A 23,481-nucleotide genomic window follows, 5' to 3' on the forward strand; every position below is an offset into this window, starting at 1 on the left:
CTGCGAGTGGGGGTGGCTGGGAGGTGAAGGTAGTAGCCCTTTTCTCCTAGGCAGCATTGAAACCCGGGAAATTTAAGGGACATCATCAATCCGGGACAGCAGCGGGACACAGCGCTGGGATAAGGGAGTTTCCCGCCCAATAAGGGACGGTTGACAGCTATGCAACTGACCCTCTCCTAGATTCTGACACAACTTGGCTTCCTCACAATCATTTCTTGCCCCTTCACTGCTATGGAACAGACTTTCCTCTAGCCTTGAATGTGTGTACCTTGTGTGTACTTTCACCTGCTAGTTTGATTATTTTAACAGAGGCAACGGGGATTAAAAGAACACTGAACCACACCAGCAATTGTCGGGAAGACAAAAAGAAGACTGCTTCACATCACAGCGCCACCTGCCGGTGGCCAAGCAAACTGTAGCGTGACAACACTCTTACATATATTAAGCATATAAGGCAAACCAAAGCACCACTTATTCTCCATCACTTCTAAAAAAAAACTGCTTTAGTTTGCTTCTGGCATATTATTCCAATGATTGATTTTGCTTTGGACAAATTATTATTTACTGCCAAGTGCCACAATAAATAAGCACTGGGTTACTAAAAGGCAGCAATACTAACAAGACTGAATTATTTTTACTTTGCCATCAAAATGCATTAGGATCTAACGACTTGGGTATAATCAGAAACGTTTAGAATTCCAAGTGAAAGAGCCCCCAAAATATTGTGATGAGAAAACTTAATTCTGTCATAGGAATAAATCATGCACGTCAAAGAGATCTCCGGTTATCTACCGCATTTACAAACTTTATTATGTAAAGGAGAATTCTAGTCATAGGGCTGTTCCCCTTTCCCTTATCACTTTCACAGGAGGGGAAAGCTGAAGAAAAATGGCACCCATGAAACTGATATGGCTCTCTCCCTCATCAATTTCATGGTAGATGAAAGACAGTGAAGTACTGAATAAAAAGATGGGTTTCCCCCCCTATTTATTAAAAAGAATTTTTAATACACATATATTACAAATATACAAGCATACAAACATACATTTCATACAATCCTTAAAAGTGTTCAAACATACCTACACTCAATCCCACAAATAATTCATGGGTTTTAAGTATCCAGCTCTGTTCTACTTAGAGAAGACCCATTGAAATTAATGAACTTGTTAGTCAAAAGCATTCATTTCAGTGGCAGGACTCTGAGTATGGCTAGCACAGGATACAACCCAGGAACCCTACTCAACTGTCCCAGCCCACCGCAATTGCCACCATGAGGGTGAGCCCATTGGCCCTGTGCCTTCCCAAACATTTTGACCCCTGTTCCTGCACCTCTCTAGGCACTGGGGGCTGAATGTCTATATTGGGGAGTCTGCTGCCCTCGAGTAAGCTCCCTGCATGAAGAGCAGAGCGGGCTCCCAGCTGCAAACACCCGGCCTCCAACATGTAATGGCTGCAGGAATGTCATCAACACCAGGTACCACTTTGTCACTACAGATCACACTCCTCCACTTGATGCAGGTGGAACAAGCCTACATTCAAAGCCACAAGTGCACTGCCATCCTATGTAATTCACACACAAGGATTCAGGACTGGTAGTCTGGGAAAACTGGGGAAAGTGTATGGTGCTTACAGAGAGTCCAGCCTAGCAGAAGAACCTTCCTCTAATCCAGGGGTCAGCAAACTTTTTCAGCAGAGGGTGTCCCTCAGACCTTGTGGGGGGGGGGACTATATTTTGAGAGAGAAAATGAACGAATTCCTATGCCCCGCAAATAACCCAGAGATGCACTTTAAATAAAAGCACACATTCTACTCATGTAAAAACACCAGGCAGGCCCCACAAATCACCCAGAGATGCATTTTAAATAAAAGGACACGTTCTACTCATGTAAAAACATGCTGATTCCTAGACCGTCCGCAGGCCAGATTTAGAAGGTGATTGGGCCGGATCCGGCCCCCGGGCCTTAGTTTGCCTACCCATGCTCTAATCTGAACGCCCCCTGTGGATGAAATGAGGGTGACATTTGTTTAAGGGTGGTCCATCTGCACTTTGCTCTTCCTTGTGCATGGTCCAAACACATTTTATCTTGATGAAGTGTGTTGTCTCTGATTTTTGTGTGTGCAGTGCGTTTCCAAGAATCCAACCCTACACTTCATAGAACTGCTGAAAAAATGTTCTTGGCTACGTGGATGTTCATTTCCTAAAAACATAAAGTGGAGTCTGTAGACACTGTACTATCCGACAAGATACTAAATTACTAAGAGGCTCTTGAATGGTCTCAGCCAGGCAAGATAAATCTGTTTTCTCTGTTGCTGGATGGCCTGGAGAGACGACGGATGGGATCAAAGGAGGAACAACTTGACAAAATGGAGAAGTGTTACTGGATATGCAAGGTGAGTGGGAGCAGGAAGGTGAAGGTGTGGCCTCCTAAATTATAAATCAAACTGAAACAGAAAAGCTAACTTTTCCTAACCCTGTGCACAGTGGCGTAGCGTGGGTTGTCAGCACCCGGGGCAAGGCAAGTAATTTGCGCCCCCTAACCCGTGGATTTTAGCGCTGCGAGTGCGAGCGCGCCCCCCCAGATGTTGCGCCCGGTGCGGCCGGCCCCCCCTGCACCCCCCACGCTACGCCACTGCCTGTGCATATACCATAAAGCATTGACCCAAAAGCTGTAGTCCAGAGCACAGAAGATATGGTTTCCTAGGTGTCGCAAAGAAACAGGTAAGAAAGACAAAGGGAAATAAAAGCAAACAGCAAAATGCAAGAGGGGTGAACCAATCAGGAGACTTAAAGCCTAGAACATTCTAGTGTTTGGGTGTGGGTGGCTTTTCCCACACAGCTGAAGCAAGTTCCTCAGTCTAGATAGCACAGAGGCCTCAATTCAACGAGATCATCTCAATTACTGGGATAGTTTTCTTCCAAAAGGCTAGCATTTTACCCAGAGACCTATGCAGAGGGACCATTTTCTTGACAATGTCGTCATATTAAAAAACAGCAACCCCCACATTTCTAGGGGCCATGCAGGACAATGCCCAAGTACTAGAGGACGGTGGGTATCACTAATAAAGATTTTTTTAAAAACACAAACCCATAAAACTAGATTTGCTATTGTGTTTATTTAAATGCATAAGGACTTTGGGACATGTGAAATTATACAAGCCTCTTCTGCATTAATGATTTATGGAAAAAAAAATTAAAAAAAATGTAAGGCCTACAATAGAAGAATCAAGTATCGCAAGTCGTTACTTTGATGGAGTAAGATACTTTGCATCTTAAAGAAACAGCAATTATAATGAAATAGCAGTTATGGATTGGAAACCAGTCTGACTTTATGTTAATTATTTTTGGGTTTCAATCTATTAATTATAACTACCTGAGTTAAATACAAGTTAATGATCTGCAATCACCTTAATTAGGTTCTTTTGTGAAACTGCTCCCCAATCACAAGAATACTTTAAAATGCTATATTGTGTGTGTGTGTGTGTGTGTGTGTGTGTGTGTGTGTGTGTGTGTGAGAGAGAGAGAGAGAGAGAGAGAGAGAGAGAGAGAGAGAGCGTTGCCCATAGCTGCTTTTCAATCAAATTTTCCGAAGTGGTAATCTATTATCTATATGTTTGTTTTTTAAAGGGGTCCCTCACACTGATGCAATGAGATCCTTTGAGCATATGTAATCTTGCATAACCTGTTTGGAAACATCTCCAAGTTTCTTGCCCTGTGACAGGAGCTGGTGATGGGTCAAAAAATATCTTCCCAAGGTAAGGGTAAATCTCTACTTCTCTAGATCACTTGCCAGCAAGATCTTCCCTCTTTATGGCTGCACTTTTCATTTGACTTCCGGTTTTAAGATCACTTTTTAATGTTGGCATTGCAGTGAACATTATCTGGTTCTCATAACGAAAAGTAGATGCTCTACCAGTCAGCTATGGTCCTTCCCCCCAATCTGTATGCTCCTGCTCAGACTGTAAACAACTTTATTAAAACATGTCTGTAAGCCACTTTTGACTATGCAAAACTTATTGGAGGCTTATACCTGAAGGAGCGTCTCCACCCCCATCATTCTGCCCGGAAGCTGAGGTCCAGCGCCAAGGGCCTTCTGGCGGTTCCCTCACTGTGATAAGCAAAGCCACAGGGAACCAGGCAGAGGGCCTTCTCGGTAGTGGCTCCCACCCTGTGGAACGCCCTCCCACCAGATGTCAAAGAGAAAAACAACTACCTGACATTTAGAAGACATCTGAAGGCAGCCCTGTTCAGGGAAGTTTTTAATGTGTGACATTAAATCTTTTTAATGTGTGACATTTAATCTTTGTTGAAAGTCGCCCAGAGTGGCTGGGGAAACCCAGCCAGATGGGCGGGGTACAAATAAATTATTATTATTATTATTATTATTATTATTATTATTATTATTATTAATTTTATTAGGGAAAGGGCGTATAGAAATGTTCCTATGGGGTTTCTTCCGAGTAAACATGCATAGGATCGTGCTGTGTATCTCACCCCCACTGAACTATCCCATACTGATCTTGTTATCTTTGTAACCTGCATCCAATACGAGCGAAGCCAAACCGTCAATAAACCTATTTGACATGACTCTAGCCCACCTACTGATGTCTAGCCTGAAAGAAAATGCTTGAAACAGACTTCAAGGATTGTACAAAGTAATGGTAGACTTTTCCCCCTCGATATCTCACAGCGACATGCACACATCATTTGTGCTTGCCGCGCAATGTGTGCAACCCGTGTGGCGTGCGCATCTCACGCTGGCACATCATGTGGCGCAAACATGTGATGTAAGCACATTGTGCGGTGCCAGCCCCCTCAATCAAGGGGACAAGCAAGCTTGCCTGCCATCACAACAGTGGAATGGGGATGTGCAGGTATATTGTGAGCTCTACCATAGGTCTTTGTGGAGGCGGGTGGTGTGGTGTGTTTGTAATTTCATGCGTTCTGGTCTTCAACCATGTACAGGCTTGGAGTACACAAACAGCAGCCATAACCCACAGGACTCCTGTCGTACTTTCGGTTCATAACTGTTTCAACAGGCAGCGTGACACGGTTTGGTACTGTGCTCCATGGTGCTCCCTGCGTGACCGACAAGGGTCCCCTATCTCTGTGTGAGACGGTGGTGAGGTCAGCAGCAGTGCAGCCAATCCAGCGCTCCTATTGGAGCGTTTGCACCTTGTTGACTCCACCGCCTCACTGATGCCGCACTCCCCTCTCTCTTGCTAAGCCACAGTGACAAAGACGATGGGAGGTCAAATAAGCTTCCCCAACCTGCTAACTAGATCCAATTGGACTGGAAGAAACTGAGCTATTTTCCAAGTTTGTGGGGGATATAGTTCAAGGGGTTTTTTTTTTTGTCCATTTCTGATCCTAACCAGGGACAACCAGTCCATTACCATCTGGGGTAACTTCACATTTTAGGTGTCGCTAGCAAAGCTATGTGGGCAGAACCCCTGTTTGTTTGATTTACGGCACCTATTCTGGTCCCTCAAAGAGGATTCAGTCCACGTACAGGACTCCAGACCAGGCTTTCTTCCCCCCCCCAGTTGATTTTAGGCCAAAGGCAGCATTAGAAACCTGACACACAAGAATCCCGAAAAGACAATCAATTATTATTTTTTAAATTCATATTTTTAAAAAGTCTGGCAGTGCTGGTAATTATGCACGTACTGAAAAATGAGTAACTTTCTGGCTCGACTGGATGTGGAATTCATACCAGTGGCAAAGGACAGCCGAATAAATTACTTCTTTTGCTCCAGTGCGATGTTTTTGGGTCTGTTCCAGAGATGAAGGGCAAAGGTCCATCTTTCCCTCACTTGTGGAAAATATCTGAAAGATGTTGATAGGAAGGTTGCTTTTCTTTGTGTACACACAGACTACTGATGAACGTTCCCCTGCTGGAGCTAGAGAGGGAGATTGTCATCATAGGCTAATGGAAGGCTCCAAGGTGTGAGTCCGAAATCACAACAATTAGGTTTTGGCATCCTTTCCCCTCTAACACCAGCGCTCTTTGCATTGTGAGCTCCGAGCTTCAACCTGCCACGATCAAGGCAAATGTGCATGCAAGCATTGCCACGGACCCAGAAGTGGAACGAAAAGAGGCAATAACAGCCCTAAAAGAACATAAAAATGGCGCAAAAATGGTGTCTAGCAATCCCACAAGCCTTTGCAAGTGCAACTCCAGGAGTCTTTGCACCAACCTTCAGTGGCATAGCGTGGGTTGTCAGCACCCGGGGCAAGGCAAGTAATTTGCGCCCCCTAACCCGTGGATTTGCGCCCCCTAACCCGTGGATTTGCGCCCCCTAACCCTAATTCCTAGATGTTGCGCCCGGTGCGGCCGGCCCCCCCCTGCACCCCCCACGCTACGCCACTGCCAACCTTTGAGGCCTGTGGAGAGTTTGAGTTGGAGCAAGGAGGTTTGGAGGGAGTGATTGTGGTGGATTTTTGGTTTTTTTAAGGGTTTCCAGAGGTGTAGAGGGTGTTTGCAGACTTTCTCAATAGTGTCCCCAATATACACGATTCTACTTAAATGTGCGGTGCCTGAGAATGCACCCCTCCCCGCTAAATGGGGAGTTGCCTATATTTGAATGGATTTTTCAATGCATTTCAACTTTTATTCAGTTGCGAATGGGATCCGTTCTGGAGGTCTGGCCGGATCCTGAGGTTTTTGCAACCTAAGGACCAGTGTTATACACATGTGCGCGGGGTGGTAGACCGCTTCTGCGCATGCGCGTGAAGTGAAACACTTCTGAGTTTGCTGCTTTCGCAATCTGAAGTTTACGTTACCTGAGGGTAACGTAACCTGAGGTGCTACTGTACAGTGGTACCTTGGTTTGCATATGTCTTGGTTTGCATACGTTTTGGATTACAAACACGTCAAACCCGGAAGTGTGTGTCCTGGTTTGCAACCTTTTTTTGGATTACAACCTTTTTTTTTTTTTTCATTACGAACATTTTTTTGGGGGGGGGAGGCCCCATTAGCGAAAGCACGTCTTGGGTTACAACCTGTTTTGGTTTGCAAACGGACCTCCGGAATGGATTATGGTTGTAAACCAAGGTACCACTGTATTTTAAAATGGCTGTTACCTCTCATCAATCCGCTGCAAACCTGCTAGTAAAAACCAAGGAAATGAATTTTTAAAGTAAGCATTGACTAAGATTTTTTGCACACAGGCACACACAGTAAAATCTCTCCACACTTTTCAGCTTATAATTCTAAGAGTTTTATAGATACTTCATATTACTGCTGCATGTTAAAAAAGAACAACGCAACCTAAGATTAGTTCCAGGGAACCTGGTAATAAAAAGATGCAACTATAAAACATCATGAGGGCAACAGGAATCATTAATATGCAGCTTAGGGCTATCAAAAGAATGTGGACAATCGTTTCAGGCTTGATTTGTGTGTCTTTTGGCAATTAGCCTTGTTATTATTATGGAAGAAACTGGAAAGAGAAAAAGAAATATCCCAAAGTGATTTATTACCATGGAAAAATATGTTTTTGCTATTAGAAACACATACAGGACAAAAATATTGGACTCAGCTCGAATGCTGACAACGCTAAATATAGAAACTTACTTTTTGACATCCTTATAATGTCTATATTTAAAAAACCCCACACTTTAGTTTTTCTTATATACTGGGACTGCCATTCTATGCACAACAATCTGAGAATTAGCCTTCACTGATGATTGAACAGGCAGAGGGTTTTGTTGTGAGTTTCTGTTGACATGTTAACAAATTTACCAATGTGAGTCACATGTCACTTCCAGAGCGTTTATCAGTAGCAAAACCAGCTCAGAACTTCTCCTAAATGGTCTATAGTGAAGACCCTGCTGGCAACTCAAGCCAGAGTGTCCCAAACAGCCTTCTGGAAATTACTATATTTAAACAGCTGAGTTGTGTTGCTTCTTGAATCACTTTAGGGGGGGGGGGAAATAGGGGTAGCTCTGGGGAGACACAAACATGCCTGAAAGCTCTGTCTAATGTGGGGGTTATATTGGCTCCATCAAGATACAAGCACGTGTATATGAACGGGCAGCTTCCCTTTAAGCAACATTCATACCCAGTGCCTTTTTTCTATTAAAAAATGTTTAGGGGTACTCTCATTTTGATTCAAGAAAAATAAATACAGTAAATGGACAAAAGTACAAAGATTCACAAAACGTTTAGGGGTATGCGTCCCTCTGCATCCCCCCAGAATAAAAGCACTGTTCATACCAAAATCCCCAAATGGCTTTTCAAACAACCAGCAGGGAAGTCCTTAGCTGGAAGCTTGGCTGACGGACTAAAGGAATCAAGGATGGGGAACCAGCTGTTGTTGGACTCCAACTCCCATCAGCCCCAGTCAACATGGCCGGTGCTTAGGGACAACGACAGATGTAGTCCAATAGGTTTCCCATCTCTGCTTTAACTGCTGCTGCACTAGGAAAGAGGTGATGCAATGGCAGGAACGCACCTTCACTGGCACCTTCACTGGCATGGAAAACTCTACCTGCTGTGGGTGTTTTGCTGGCAAAGGTAAAGGTAACCAGTCGTGACAGACTCTGGGGTTGCGGCGCTCATCTCACTTTACTGGCCGAGGGAGCCAGTGTACAGCTTCCAGGTCACGTGGCCAGCATGACTAAGCCATTTCTGGCGAACCAGAGCAGCACATGGAAACGCTGTTTACCTTCCTGCCAGAGCACTACCTATTTATCTACTTGCACTTTGACGTGCTTTCGAACTCCTAGGTTGGCAGGAGCAGCGACCGAGCAACGGGAGCTCACCCCGTCGCGGGGATTCGAACCGCCGACCTTCTGATTGGCAAGTCCTAGGCTCTGTGGTTTAACCCACAGTGCCACCTGCGTCCCGTTTTGCTGGTTGTAGTGTCTAAATCAGGGCACTTGCAAAGTGGCCCTGGGTCCAAAACACCCTAATTTCATTGAGATGCCCAAAGCAAGGGCTAATTGCTGTTACGGTAATTATTTATTTTTTTAAGTCAAATTAAAGAAACAAAAGGGGAAAGCATATTTTTCTGCTCTGGCCACAGGGGTAGTAAGTAACAGGAACTCTGTTATGGATTCCCCTCCCCGCCCCCTCTATAGGATTACCCATACACACTTAACCTGAGAGTATAACCCACTTCTGGGGACTTACTTCTGAGTCAACAGGGATAGGGTTATGCTACACAGCAATTAAAGCTGTCGGTGAGGGTTGGCAGAGAGGAGAATTTGTGTCCCACTCTTCTTCGGAAGAGCCAGGGGCAAACGACAAGGCTATCTTTATTTGCGCAGCATATAGTTAAAGTGTGGAATCTGTTCCCACAAGGTGTAGTGATGGCCGCCAATTCGTACAGCTCTGAACAGGGATTAAGACAGATTTCATGGAGGAGAAGGTATTGATGGCTACTTGGCACGATACCTGGATATTACCTCAAGTCTGAGAAGGGGTAGGCCTCTGAATATCAGTTGAGGGAGGTGATAAGCAGGAGAGAGCTATTGAATTCATGCTCTGCTTGTGAGCTTCCCATAGGCATGTGATTGGCCAAAGATGGACTAGATGGGTCTTTGATCAGATCCATCAGGTATCTTCTAAAGTACTTAGAAGTTCCAGGGAGTTCCAGCAGTGTTTTGCCTTTAACAGTTCTCTTGTGGGTGGAAGGTAGAGAAGTTAGAGCTTAGATAAATCCTTCAACTTCATCTCTGAAGTTGTTTGCTTGCTGTGGGCTTTGTGACTGCTAAGCATGCTCTAATCCTGAAATCTATACGAGGCAATCCACACAGTTTTTGGACCCGTAGCAAACCATAAAAGCAACACGATTGCATCTCCGTTTAAAACAAAGTTCCCCACGGCCTCAACTAAAGCAGTTATTGTGTGCTCTATAAATAGAACACGTTATGGGCAGAAGGTCACAACCCCCCCTAGTTTCCTAGCACTTCCATGTCCTTTTAAAAATGCTCATTGAAGCAATTATTTAGCTTTCCTGCAGTCAGATACGCTTTCAAGCCAGCAAATGGCATGATTGAATGAGTAAGACGTTTAGACGTTCCATTTAAACAGAACACCAAGCCATGGTTTGGCATTACGGGAATAAGCAGGGAGGAGTTTCAGTTCGCATACTTATCCCACTGCACACTGATCCTGCTTTGAAACAAACCATGGTTTATCATTTCATCCATACTCTGCTAGCCCAAACAAACCTAGGATCAAATCCTGGCTTGAGATCCTGGTTTGCATGGCAAGTGCTGGTTCGGACAGTCAATTCCTGTTCCCAGGGAACTCTGAGAATTATCAATTTCAGCTCCCAGGATTGGGGGGGGGGGGAGCCATGACCGTTAAAAGTAGTATCATAGCATTTAAACATATGGTATGAATATGACCTAGGACTGTTGTTGTTGTTTAGTCGTTTAGTTGTTTAGTCGTGTCTGACTCTTCGTGACCCCATGGACCAGAGCACGCCAGGCACTCCTGTCTTCCACTGCCTCCCGCAGTTTGGCCAAACTCATGCTGGTAGCTTCGATAACGCTGTCCAACCATCTCGTCCTCTGTCGTCCCCTTCTCCTTGTGCCCTCCATCTTTCCCAACATCAGGGTCTTTTCCAGGGAGTCTTCTCTTCTCATGAGGTGGCCAAAGTATTGGAGCCTCAGCTTCATGATCTGTCCTTCCAGTGAGCACTCAGGGCTGATTTCCTTCAGAATGAAGAGGTTTGATCTTCTTGCAATCCATGGGACTCTCAAGAGTCTCCTCCAGCACCATAATTCAAACGCATCAATTCTTCAGCAATCAGCCTTCTTTATGGTCCAGCTCTCACTTCCATACATCACTAGACCTAGGACTAGTGAGACCCAAATTCAAATCCTTACTCAGTCAAGAAGCTTACTGGGTTACCTTGTGCCAGTTGCTATACTTCTTGGCCTAACCTATCTTACAGGGCTACTGAATATAAATACAACAATTAAACTGAAAATAAATAAAATAAACCAGCACAGCAATTAGGCTTTCTCATTTTCTCTGTGATTGCAAGGAACCTGCAGGCTTGTATTGGCTCTCAACCCACCCTTCCAATTGGCTGGCAACCTTATAATCCTTGTCAAATAAAGATATCCTTGCCAATTAAAAAAATATATCCTATAACATACTCTTTTAAAATTCTGACTCACAGCACCCAGTCTAATTCAATTCATTGCTACTGATCCATTTTCTTTTACAGGCAGATATGTGTTTACTTTTCTGTTTCAAACCCTTTGCTGTATTTATTGTCTCCCTACTGAGAAGAATGAAAGATCATTTATTTACACTGTGAGCAGATGGCCTTGGCTGAGGCACTGGCTTGTGGGAAATGTTTCACTTCTGTATTTGCCTTTTGATAATCTTCTGTTCCATTGCACTTAAAGCCATAGTGAAAAATTGTTTTAAAAGCAGAGACAGGAAAGGAATGGAATCAGCTACCTCCTTCCAAGCACTTTCTCCTCATCTTAAAAATGTAATCATTGCCCCATAAGACATTTTATCATTTTAAAAAATCCAAACATCTTCACGTAGCGCGAGAAAATCCTGCAGATTCTAAGTATAGCCCCACAACTAAGTTCTTCAGCCACAGTTCCTGGACTACAGCTCCCATGACCCTCAGACAGCTCAGGGATGATGGGGTTGTAGTACAACAGCATCTGGTAGACTCAAGGTTGAAAAACTATAGTGTAGACAGTACTGAACTATATGCAGGGAGAGCTCAATTTGATGAAGATGGCATCACCCACCTTCTTCCATGGACCAAAACCAACATTTAATCTGATTTCAGCACTGATGATGGGACAACATCTTCCACCAAGGCTACCTCAGAGGCACAGAACAAATTGCTTAGCACACAGTTGTTCTCCAACACCTCACTGTTGCCTGCCCCTCAGCTATCTGCCACCTAAAGCGCCTGCCTCATTCTGCCTACTGGTAGGGACAACCCTAACTAGATGGCCCAATGGTCTGATTTGGTACAAGGCAGCTTCCGATATTCCCATAAGGGATCTACTATTGTGCTATTTGCTGCTCCCCATTGCTCCTGCCCTTGGAGGGCTAGAATGTCATCATTGGGGCATTAGGAATGTCTTTTCATTTATGGCGGGAGTGTCCACTGGTGAAAGAGTTCTGGTCTAATGTGTATATACTGTCTCAAAGACTACCAGACAAATGATCCCACAGCGCTCACTTCTAAATATATGAGACGGTCATATTCAAAAACTGCAAGCTAAAGAATTAGTGATGTGGCTTCTGGCAGCAGCTAGGACGTCCACAGCACGAAAGTGGAAGACCTTCAGATATCTCTGTGGTATGAAAGTGAATGGAACCTGGCAGGGGCAGAAAATATAAAGGTTTCCAAAGGCTTCGAAGACCCATAACATTTTTTATACTGTGTGGTCAGATTCTATCATTTATACCAGCTTAACTAACTTCCAGGACCCTGTGGCACCGTATGCAGGAAACAGGGACATCTAAATGTTTCTACCAACAGATGTCTCCTCACATCTTCTGATTTTGTTGACAAATTTAACAGAATGGATGGGTCCTTTCTTTGCCATTTCTGATATTTTTGTATTTTTGCATTTGTTTTTGTACGCTTATTTTACGTGTAATGGAATAAAATAAAAGTAATTTACTAATTACAGTAAGTAATCATGGAAACACAACAGGCTGGCAGAGGGGGGGGGGTGTGGATAACCCTGTCCCATGTCAATGCTGGCCATGAGAAGGGACCTTCCTAGCAGCAAGAATATTATTGGCCCAAAAATGGAAGCAAGAAGAATTACCGACGATTGAAGAATGGAGGATGAAGTTAATGGACTATGCAGAACTAGATAAACTAACAGGAAGAATTCGAAACCGGCAGGACCAGAAATTCATGGAAGACTGGAGTAAATTTGCGGACTATTTGAAAAGTATTTGTGAAGATCAGCCGACGTTTGTAGGTTTGCAAGAAGTTTTGTGAGGAGTATTATTGGAAGTATTGCAAAAATGGATAAGGGGAAGGATAATTTGTTAAGAGATTTAAAGGCAATATAAAGTTAAGAAATGTATAAGAAGTGATAAAATGGTGGTGCTGATGGAAGTCTAAAAAGATTGTATAAGTGATAAGTTTTGTGGTACATTTTATAATTTATATGTTAAAATCAATAAAAAGTATTTACAAAAAAAGAAAAAAGAGAAGGGACCTTCCTTTCATTTTCAGCCAGCATGGAAATGGAGGCTATGAGAATCTTAACAGGTTCCTTCCATTTGCAGGCCAGTAGCTTTTGTGGACTTATTTTTGCAAGGCTACACGACTGAATCACTCTTTTCTTTTCACTCTCTAAGTTGTCTTCTTACCTTTAAAACCCACGGTTTTGGCATTCTTTAAAAGTTCCATGCACTTTATCTCCTCTTTATGAAGCTCCAGCTGCAATCTGCATTCCGGGTGAATCCCATTTACCTGTTAAATTGAACAAAGGACACGACTGAAATATATTCCTAACACTAAGCACACCTAATCATTTTGATTAGGTTTTTCAAGAATAAGTAAATACATTAGCATTGGAAGTTATAGGCTGAATAAAGCCTGCTGATACAATTGCATACTCACTCAGCAAACAAACGTGCAGAGAACCACTGTAACAAATAAACTGACTGACTGAAGCAAAACTCAATCTCCCTAACCAACAGACCCTTTGCTTCCAAATGTCATTAGAATGTATCATTACTCCTCAGAAGGTACGTGTAGCAAAGAAACAAAAATTTACATGCAAATCACGATGCATGCCAAAATATATGAAATCTACCGAAAGAGCAGTTTACATCAAGATGTTCATTCATTCCAATGGGACTACTCTGAGTAAGGCTAGCACTGGGCACAACCCAATGCCATTTTGGGCTGAAAACAACCACTGGTATCAAAACATATATTTTAGTTCTATAGCAGAAACTGAGGAATCCTTGACGTGCTAAGAAGGTAGTGATAACCAGCTATGAAAGCTGTGGTTTTTCATTTTAATGGGTAACTGTCTGGTGTTGCAGGTTGAAAAAGTTAGTAAAGCAACACACTCCTTGACCACAGGGCGTCATTAACTTCTCCAGGCCAGATCCTAGGGAAATCTCTCTAGGCAAGGGGCACAGCTCCAAACAAGGATATGGAAGAACTTGCTGCTGTCCAAGGTAGCCTGAATAATCCCATTACAGGGATGACTCGCCTAGGCCCCTCAATAACTCCTCCAATCTTATCCCAAGTCCTCAATTCATCACCCAAGTCTGCATCACCCTCTAGGCCTCAGGAGCAAAGGTGTCAGTAGACCCAGTGCATAGCCTAGTTGGCTGTCAGAAGGCTCTGTCACCAGAGGTCTACTTGGAAGGGAATATCTATTTGGGAGGAACAACCTTACTTGGGAATACAAGGAAGATCCAGCTGCAAGCATTGACTCAGCAGAGGACCTTCCCTGGTTTAACAGTTTCCATTGAGGCTCATTAATGCCTTTGTTTGAGCTCTGGCCTCCACAACCAGGTGCCAGTAGTGGCCACAGGGTATCTCCCAGGGGGCTGAGGTCAAGGCATTGTGGCTAAAGACACAATGGCAGAAACAAAATTCAAACCACTGACTTTCTGGTTCACCATTCAGTCTCTTAACTGCTGCATTTACTACGTTGTCAGCACCTAAGGTTCCCCAAACTGGGCTTTAAATGTAGGCAGCCTGGTTGCTCCCAAGCAATGCCAATGGGAACTTTGAAAACCGCACTCTTCTGTACAAAGAAACATCCTTGATTGCTGCCTTGAACATTCCCCAGTGAACAATGCCTCTACAGTTGGCAATCACTAGTCACCACAGGGATATTTGAAAATATTGATTGAAGTGACTCACAGCTTTTCAGAGCAACTTGAACATTATTATAAATGAAGGAAATGTACATTTTTGTTATCAAAAGAGAACCTGGCTAACTATGGAGCAGGGTGGAAGAGAACCCATCTAGTGTGATAAGAACAAAGTACAGTATCGCAAATGATAACGTGACGACTTTTTATTCTTCTCCCCTTTCCTCATACATCTTATTTCTTAAATGCTGTGCAGTGGGAAAACCCACTATAATGTGCAAGCATTTCTGTTACTCTTTGTATTAATTATTCTTCTGAACTGGAATGGTTCATTGGTTGCGTTAAGGCAGGGGTCAGCAAGGTGTATCTTGCCTGGGCCGGATCAGTCCCACCGAGATCCCTCTGTGGGCTGGATCACGTGCGCACCTGTGATTTTTAGTATCTGCGTCTGCGCAGACGCGATTTTTGGCGCCACGGAAGCGAGTCCCCATGCACCGGTTTAGCGCAGCATGAGAACGGGCAACTCAGCTCGGGGGTCGGTCAACTGACCTCCACCGGCCTCTTCCAGCCCATGGGCCTTAGCTTGCTGACCCCTGCATTAAAGTACCACAATACGCAACCAAACCATGGTTTATTGTGACAAGAACAATTCTAGCCTCTACCTGAGCTCACATACTCTTCCTCCCTGCACTTCCCTCAGCATTGCCACAAGGACTGTGGACATGTTTGAGATTTTTTCTTGGAGATATAAAGTGGTATAGAAATGAAATTCACCATCATCATCATTATCAGAACCCAACAAACAGTGGTTAGTCTTAACTATAATGTATTGGAACAAGCCAGCTTCTAAACAGTGTAGACTGAGATTAACCACAATTTGGCCTTCAACCATAACATTAACTACATAAGCCTTGTTATATTTATGCACAGGTGCAGTGCCGGGGAAAAAGTATGGCAACCATGAAAAAATAGTGGTTTCTAATGCTAGTTTCCTTTTCCAAGTATCTTTCTTGGATCACAATGTTCTAATGTGTGGCCCAGTTCCTTTTAGGACTGAAAGTGTCCAGAGAATAGTTTTTCTCCGTCTTGCATGGGGCTAGAATTTGTGTGCATCCAATGGAGATTGGAAGATTCAGGGCAGATAAAAGACATTTCTTTCTCATGCAGCAGATCAACTATGGAACTCGTTCCCACGGAAAGCAGCGATGGCCAGCAATGCGGATGGCTTTAAAAGAGGATTAGACAAATTCATAGTCAGAGGCTGGCCACTGTGAGAACAGGATGCTGGAGTAGGTGGATTACTGGCCTGATCCTGCAGGTTCTTATTAAGATTACTTATGAGAATCACAAAACGAAACATAGATGCAGCTTTGTGTACCACTAGTGAACTTTAATTCTCAGTGTTTATCATTTGTCGATTAAACAAATGTCTAAAAATATTCTTTTTTAAAATCTTTAAATCACATGATTTAAATGTTCTCTAAACAGTGATTTAGCAATGAAGCTCAGGGTGCTGTTTGAAAGATATACATCAGCTGCGGAAATTGCAGAAGATGTGCAATGCCCCCGCTCGCTTTATTCCAGGCGTGCCGCATTGTGCAAAAGCGTTCATTTTCCAACAAATAAGCCAGTTTGAATCATATGCACTTTATGAAAGGCCTTTAGGCACCAAGTGATCTAATGAATTCACAGTGTTGCGTGCTTGGAGTCTGGAGTTATTTCCTTATGCACATTTAGGGGGGGAAAGATGATTTTGGAAAGTAGGGAATACAAATTGGCATTCTACAAGCCATCGCATAGGATGAACTGCGGCCATTAATAGTTCACTATTGTAAAAAAGAAAAAACACCTTTCAGGGATAGGGAAAATAAGCAATTTGGAAACAATCCAACATTTTAAACTGGCATCATTTACCAAGCTTGGTTAATAACAGGTGGTTCCCTGCTGCTGCAAGGTCCTTTTATGCAATTCCACCTGATGTGCGAATTAAACAGCAGTTCGATAGTGCTCAGTTCGGCAGCACATACACTAAAATTAGAACAATATAGAGAAGATTAGCCTGGCAAAACAGCAGTTGGATAAATCACACTTAACTACTTTCTGGAAGACTTGATCCTATAGTATCTTGCAATAAAACAATCAGGAATGTGGAAAAACTGCTGTGCCAGAGTTGCCTGCATTTTTTTTGCTGGGCATCACACACACACACACACACACACACACACACACACACACAGGTGATGTGTGGCATAAACCTTTGCAGAGGACTGATGGAGGGATGAGGACTCACAGGGATGATTCACCCATATGGCATTCCAAGATCTGGTCAGAATAAGGAATGCTAGGCTAAACGGACCAATGACCTCACTAGAAAGCAGCTCTACATGTTCATTATAAAACAGAAGGGAAAGCGAACACGTGAAAATAGAGGAGTTAAAAAGCCAAGCTACATAATATAACTTAGGGACATGGGTGGCGCTGTGGTCTAAACCATTGAGCCTAGGGCTTGCTGATCAGAAGGTTGGCGGTTCGAATCCCCGCGACGGGGTGAGCTCCCGTTGCTCTGTCCCAGCTCCTGCCAACCTAGCAGTTCAAAAGTAAATCAAAGTGCAAGTAGATAAATAGGTCTCGCTCCATCGGGAAGGTAAACGGCGTTTCTGTGTGCTGCTCTGGTTTCAACAGAAGCGGCTTAGTCATGCTGGCCACAAGACCCGGAAAAACTGTCTGCGGACAAACGTCAGCTCCCTTGGCCAGTAAAGCGAGATGAGCGCCGCAACCCCAGAGTTGTTCGTGACTGGACTTAACTGTCAGGTGTCCTTTACCTTTACACATAACTTCAGACAAGAGCTTTGGGTCACTTCACACATTATATACATGGGTTTGCTTCTGCAGGAGCACTCAGCAAACTGCTTTATTTCTGGCAAGTACCCAGGAGGCTGCTGTCTCCTGAGTCAGACCACTGGTCCATATTGCTCAGTACTGCCCATGCTGAGTGGCAGCCTGGTTTGAGACAAAAGTCATTCCCAGTGCTACCTAGACATGTTGGGGAGCTGAACCTGGACGCAAAGCTGATGTCCTGCCACTGAGCTGCCCTTCTTCTGCATGATGCCTGTGATTGCAAACACATGCTTCTGTTTACAAAACAGCTCCTCATCCAAGGGTTTGCCCTATGTTTTCCAGAGTACAAATGATCACCTGGGAGAGAAAGTGTGAGGGAGATATCGGAAGGATCTGAAAAGAAAGTTAAGAGCAAAGCAGAAGTCTAGGAGGCAAGAAGAAGCCAAAAGAGCAAACAGGAAGATATAAAGCTTAAAACAAGAAGCCATGCATTTTTAAACATTAGCTTCCTTTGGGCATATTATATATTCCTGTATTTATTTATTTTAAAAAAAATACTCTTAAAATTCCCTTTACCTTTGAATCCTATTGATAAACTCAATAAATCCTATCGATCTGAAGCTTTCTATTGACACACTGTTCATTTTACTGAACAGTGAAAAGAAAAGTGTGTGGATTTGTGAATACAGTGGTTACATACGCTTCAGGTTACAGACTCCGCTAACCCAGAAATATTACCTCGGGTTAAGAACTTTGCTTCAGGATGAGGACAGAAATCGTGCTCTGGCAGCGCAGCGGCAGCTGGAGGCCCCATTAGCTAAAGTGGTGCTTCAGGTTAAGAACAGTTTCAGGTTAAGAACAGACCTGAATGAATTAAGTACTTAACCCAAGGTACCACTGTACGTGAATCCTATTGATAAACACAAGCATAGGCATGCATGCCAAAACGTTGGGGCGGGGAAGGTAAAATTCCTAATCAGAAAAGCACTGCAGTCATGGCTAGGAGGGTGTAGAATAACTTTTCTTTCAGGTCTGCAAAGAAAACGTCTCAGAACCTCTAAGGAGTACTGAATGCTTTGGGGCAGCCTGCCTTTTACGTTTTCCATGGGTGAAGTTTAAAGGGCTGTTTCTATTAAAGTGGTAAGTGCATGCAATAAAAAAAAACTAAACTGACCACAAGTTGATTAAAAAAACCACTTTCTGTCCTTCTCAGCAGCATTCACACATATTCCAACTGTGAGGATAAACGCAATGATAAACTACCTTGAGCTCTTTGGAAGAAAGAGGTGACGATGTAAGGGAAAGAAGGGACTGCAAACAGAATGGAGAGAAAATTGTATTTTTTTGTCTGTACTAGCCAATGTCTGGTCAACAAGCTCAATAGGAAAAAACACACACTTCAAGTAATAAGACTGATTTCTGCATGCAAACTATAATGTCTGCAGCAGCCCCCAAGGCTTTTCCTCCTGACTAGTAATTTGAAAAGGATGTGCAAAAGCATTTCTAAGATTAGAAAGATCATTCATTAATGAAGTGGCTTTGCCATTAAGTACCACAAAGCAGGAGGTTCAAAAGGGGAATATTTTTTCTTCCTCCATTTCTGTGCATCATTAAAAAAATCGAAAAATCAAAACCAGTAGGCATTGTTTTGTCTTTTTGCTTTAGGTGCAACAATGTTTGAAGTCCAATACTGGGTGTTGGTATATGAGATGTGTGAACTGGACTGTATGTCCCAGAAGCTTTGCAAGGTGAGTCTCACATTCCTTGCACTAATATTAAGATACCCACCTGCAGCTGCTACCCAGCTGCTTCCTGATGTGCAGTGTCAAAACACAAGTATTTATTATGTATGTTTTTACACTTTTCTTTTGCTTTTCTTCTGTCACAAAACACAAGGTGGCATAGATATGGTTCCCAGATGGCATGGCAAAATAAAGACTGCCTTTATTATTATTATTTGGAACTTTGGAGCACTTGATCCAGAATTATCATGATTACACACAAGTTTCATGTTCAAAATTACTAATAGTACAGGCTAGAATTTCCACTCCAGCTATAAATGTCTACTGAAAAAAATTGGGGGGACGGGGACACTTCACATATTTGCCATTCCTTAATAATTTTGATTTTGACGAGAAAAGGCTTGACATTTGTTGCAGGGGGAAACCAATCTGCATAAAATTATCTTGAGGGTGCAGACCATAATACTTAGCCTGGAGGCTAGTTTGACTGCGTGAATAGCACTGGAGGCATTGCCATCAGGAATACTTCTGTTTACAGCAGTGGCAGGACTAATTCATGGTGTCTGCTTTGTCCTGATCTTTCTCAATGAATTATAGTAAGATCCAGAAGTTTACAGAGGCAGGGAATACCTCAGAGGAATTATGGGTGATGCTGTACTTCATCCTTTATAGTCCTGCCATGGATGTGGGTGGAAGGTGTCTGGCTCTTCTTTCTATAATGCTGAAATATTGAGCTCTTACTAGGTTCCTCTCTCCATCCAAAAGTGAACCTGCTTTTCAGTCATGCTTTGCCTGTCATATCTGCAGTGAAGCATGTATTGCTACAATTCATTGCCCCCTCACAATCCACAATGCTCAAGAGTTCACCAAGCAAATTCACCTGATTTTATGACTGGGCTTAAGATCCGTTACAACAAATTAGTTACCAGCCTATCAAACAGGGAGGTTAGAGAGGGTGAGTGAGTCCCACACACTTTGTTGCCTAAATGAGTGAAGCAGCAATGCTGTTATATCCTAAGTCCAGGAATATTTCACATGTGCCGCTGAGCAGTTCTGACCCATTTCCACCCAGTCACACCTGCAGTGGGGATTCCCATGCTAAATCAGCACTGGGAACGAGCTCACACTTTCATCCCACAATTTTATGGAATTTGCTCCACGCTCCTCTTTTGTTACTGGCGATGTGAAAGATCCAAGTGGATCGATTTGAGAACAGAGGGCCACCTATAGCCTAAAGAGAGCAGTCACCCAGGGAGGGGATCCTATGAACGCAGGGTAGGGAGAGAAAGGAGAAATTATTCACTGTGTCCTTTTTTAAATAAAGGGGCGCCGTGGGAGCCCGCGCGTCCTGTGGCTGCTCAGCGATGAACGGCGGGAAAGGTACTTTGCACATGCTCAGAGACTAACCCCGCTTTATGATATCAGCACCCAGGTGAGGGGTGGGGGGACTCCACAGGAAAGCAAACAAACCCAGAGTTACTCACCAGCCCCAAAGTCCACCAACCGATCGAGAAGAGAAGAGCCGGCAAGTTCATCCCAGCCAAGTGCCGGAGGGGCAAGATCAGCTCTCCGGGGCCGGGGGTCGCGGGCTTCCGAAGCTGCAGAGACCCCCCAGCAGAAACATAAGGTCGCCGAACGGGCGCTTCCCGTCTCCTGGCGCGCAGCTGACTCCGCGGGCGCGCACGTGGGCAGCTCCCGCCGCGCCTCCCGCTGGCAGCACGAGTCCCCTGTCCCTCGTCGCCCGGACTGCGGCTCCTGCCTCCGTCGCCTCCCAGCCCAGACTGGCTCCCCGGCACGCTGGGCTGCGCGCTACTGTTCACCCACCCAGGACTCCTCCTCTCCGCCTCCGGCTTTCTCCTGCCTCTCCTCCTCCTCCTCCTCCTCCCCTCGATCTGGTTCTTCCATTGGCGCCCTGGAGTTGCTGCTTGCGTGCTGCGCGACAGACAGAAATACAACAGGTGATGCATTTTACATTTTTATTCTGGGGTTGGGCTTCTTAAGATTAGGGGCAGGGATAGGTAACTTACTGGACTACAACGCCCTCCCCAAAACAGCTGAGAACTGTAATTTGTTAAGAAAGCTGGGAATTGTAGCTCTGTGAGGAGTAAATTACAGTTTGTGAGATTCCTTATGGGGTGCTTCCATGGGCATAGTCGGGATTTATTTTAGGGGAGCAGGCTTTGTGTTAGGGGGGGCAGAGCCAAGTTATCTGTGGCACAATGTGTCAGTTAGTTGTTTTTATTTATTTATTTGATGGCTACGCCCTTCAAACATATGAGGGGTACACAGACTATCTCCATTCTGCAGCCTAGCTTACACCTCTCTGGGTCATAGCTGTCAATGTTTCCCCCTTTTTAAGGGAAATTCCCTTATTCCGAATAGGATTCCTTGCAAGAAAAGGGTGGTTGTTGAAGAGGTCAAATGGGATGACAGGCCTGAGGTGGATTTAGGGGAGCACGGCCGGGCACTGAGCTGAGAGGGCGTCACAGGGGGCACTGCAACAATGACAAACAATGGGAGGCGAGAGGAGGGAAGCGCCGGATTTTGGCACCGCAAAGGTGCGCTGATGAAATCCCAAAGTCTGCCACTGCGTACTGTCCTTCTGAGGAGCTTGGAGAACTGGATACAAGAATGAGGAGTATAATTAATGATTGTATTGAAGCACAGTGTGAAGAAGTATGGGGTCCAGATCAAGGGAAATCATAGTCCCATTCTATTCTGCCTTGGTCAGACCACAATGCCCAATTCTGGGCACCACAATTTAAGAAGGATGTTGACAAGGTGGAACGTGTGCAAAGGAGGGCAACCAAGATGATCGAGGGTCTGGAAATCCAGCCTTATGAGGAATGGTTGAAAGGTCTGGGTATGCTTAGCCTGGAAAAGAGAAGACTGAGAGGAGATATTATAGCCATCTTCAAAGATCTCACATGGAAGATTGAGAAAGCTTGTTTTCTCCTGCTCTGGAGGGTAGGACTCAAACCAGTGGCTTCAAGTTGCAAGAAAGGAGATTCCGACTAAACAACAAGAAGAAAATTCTGAAAGTAAGAGCTGTTTGACAGTGGAACTGTCTTCCCCAGGAGCTTGTGGACTCTCCTTCATTGAAGGTTTTTAAGCAAAGGTTGGATGTCCTCTGTTATGGATGCTTTAGCTGAGATCCCTCCATTTCAGGGGGTTGAACTAGATGACCCTTGAGGTCTATTCCAACTCTACATTTCTATGATTCTTTGAATGCCCATGAGAATGCACAGATCACTTGACATTGCACTTCTGAGGGCCAATGTTCTTGACGCCATTTGTGGCAGTTGCACCGTACATCTAAAGCACATTGAAAGTTGTGGTTTGTTAAGGGTGCTGGGAACTGCATGTCTGTGAGGAGCAAACTACGGTTCCCATGATTCTTTGGGGGGAAGCCATGAGCTTTAAATGTACAGTGTGTCTGCAGCAGGGCCAGCTCAAGACATTTTGATGCCTGAAGCGAAGGGCAAGATGGCAGCCTCCCCCAAGACACAACCAAAAGCCAATTTGACTGCTAGTTGACTCTTACTCCAATACAAGTGAAAGTAATGAATTTTCCACTATACTTGAGGGAAGCAGGTTAGCATAGCGGGTACACGGCAGGCCACGCCATATGGCACACACAGCTCTGTCCCTTCCACGCCACTGAGCATCTGCCACCCAAGGCAGCTGCTTCACTCTGTCTCATGATAGGGCCAGCCCTGGTATGCAGCCTCATTCCCTTTTTCCAATGTTGGCTGACTGGAGCTGGCTTATTGCAACTAGATTGGCTGGCTGGCTGGCAAGAGAGTATAAAAGTTTGTTCCCTACCCATACACTCAGGAGATTTGCACTATATGCCAGATTTCAGCGTTGGATCCTCATTAACGACAAGAAATCTAGCCATATCCCAAAATAGGGGAAATAACTCTCAAGTCAAAAACTACATTCGGAAGATTGAAAAGGAGCTAATTCACAAGCTATCCTGGAAGGTCTGACCAGTGATGAGCTCCGCATAAGAAAAGCTATGCAGGAATCCAAATATTTGGAAAGTATCTGTTTGCGCATAATTTATCTTTCTTCCCTTTGTTCTTGCTAAGTGT

General features: G+C 44.2%; 1 protein-coding gene across 1 annotated transcript in view; it reads right to left on the bottom strand.

Annotated features, from left to right (window-relative positions):
- The window catches only part of VIPR2 (vasoactive intestinal peptide receptor 2), a 52,805-nt gene extending 31,641 nt beyond the window's left edge, over positions 1-21,164 (bottom strand). Inside the window, exons 1-2 of the mRNA XM_028750955.2 lie at positions 20,869-21,164; positions 13,335-13,437 (exon numbers count right to left, since the gene is read on the bottom strand). Coding sequence (XP_028606788.1) covers positions 13,335-13,437; positions 20,869-20,919 — 154 coding nt within the window. The 5' untranslated portion in view covers positions 20,920-21,164. The remainder of the gene's footprint in view (positions 1-13,334; positions 13,438-20,868) is intronic.
- Between the last annotated feature and the right edge of the window lie 2,317 nt (positions 21,165-23,481).

This window comes from Podarcis muralis, chromosome 12 (genome assembly GCF_964188315.1).
Source record: "Podarcis muralis chromosome 12, rPodMur119.hap1.1, whole genome shotgun sequence".
In the NCBI taxonomy this organism is placed as follows: Eukaryota; Metazoa; Chordata; class Lepidosauria; order Squamata; family Lacertidae; genus Podarcis; species Podarcis muralis.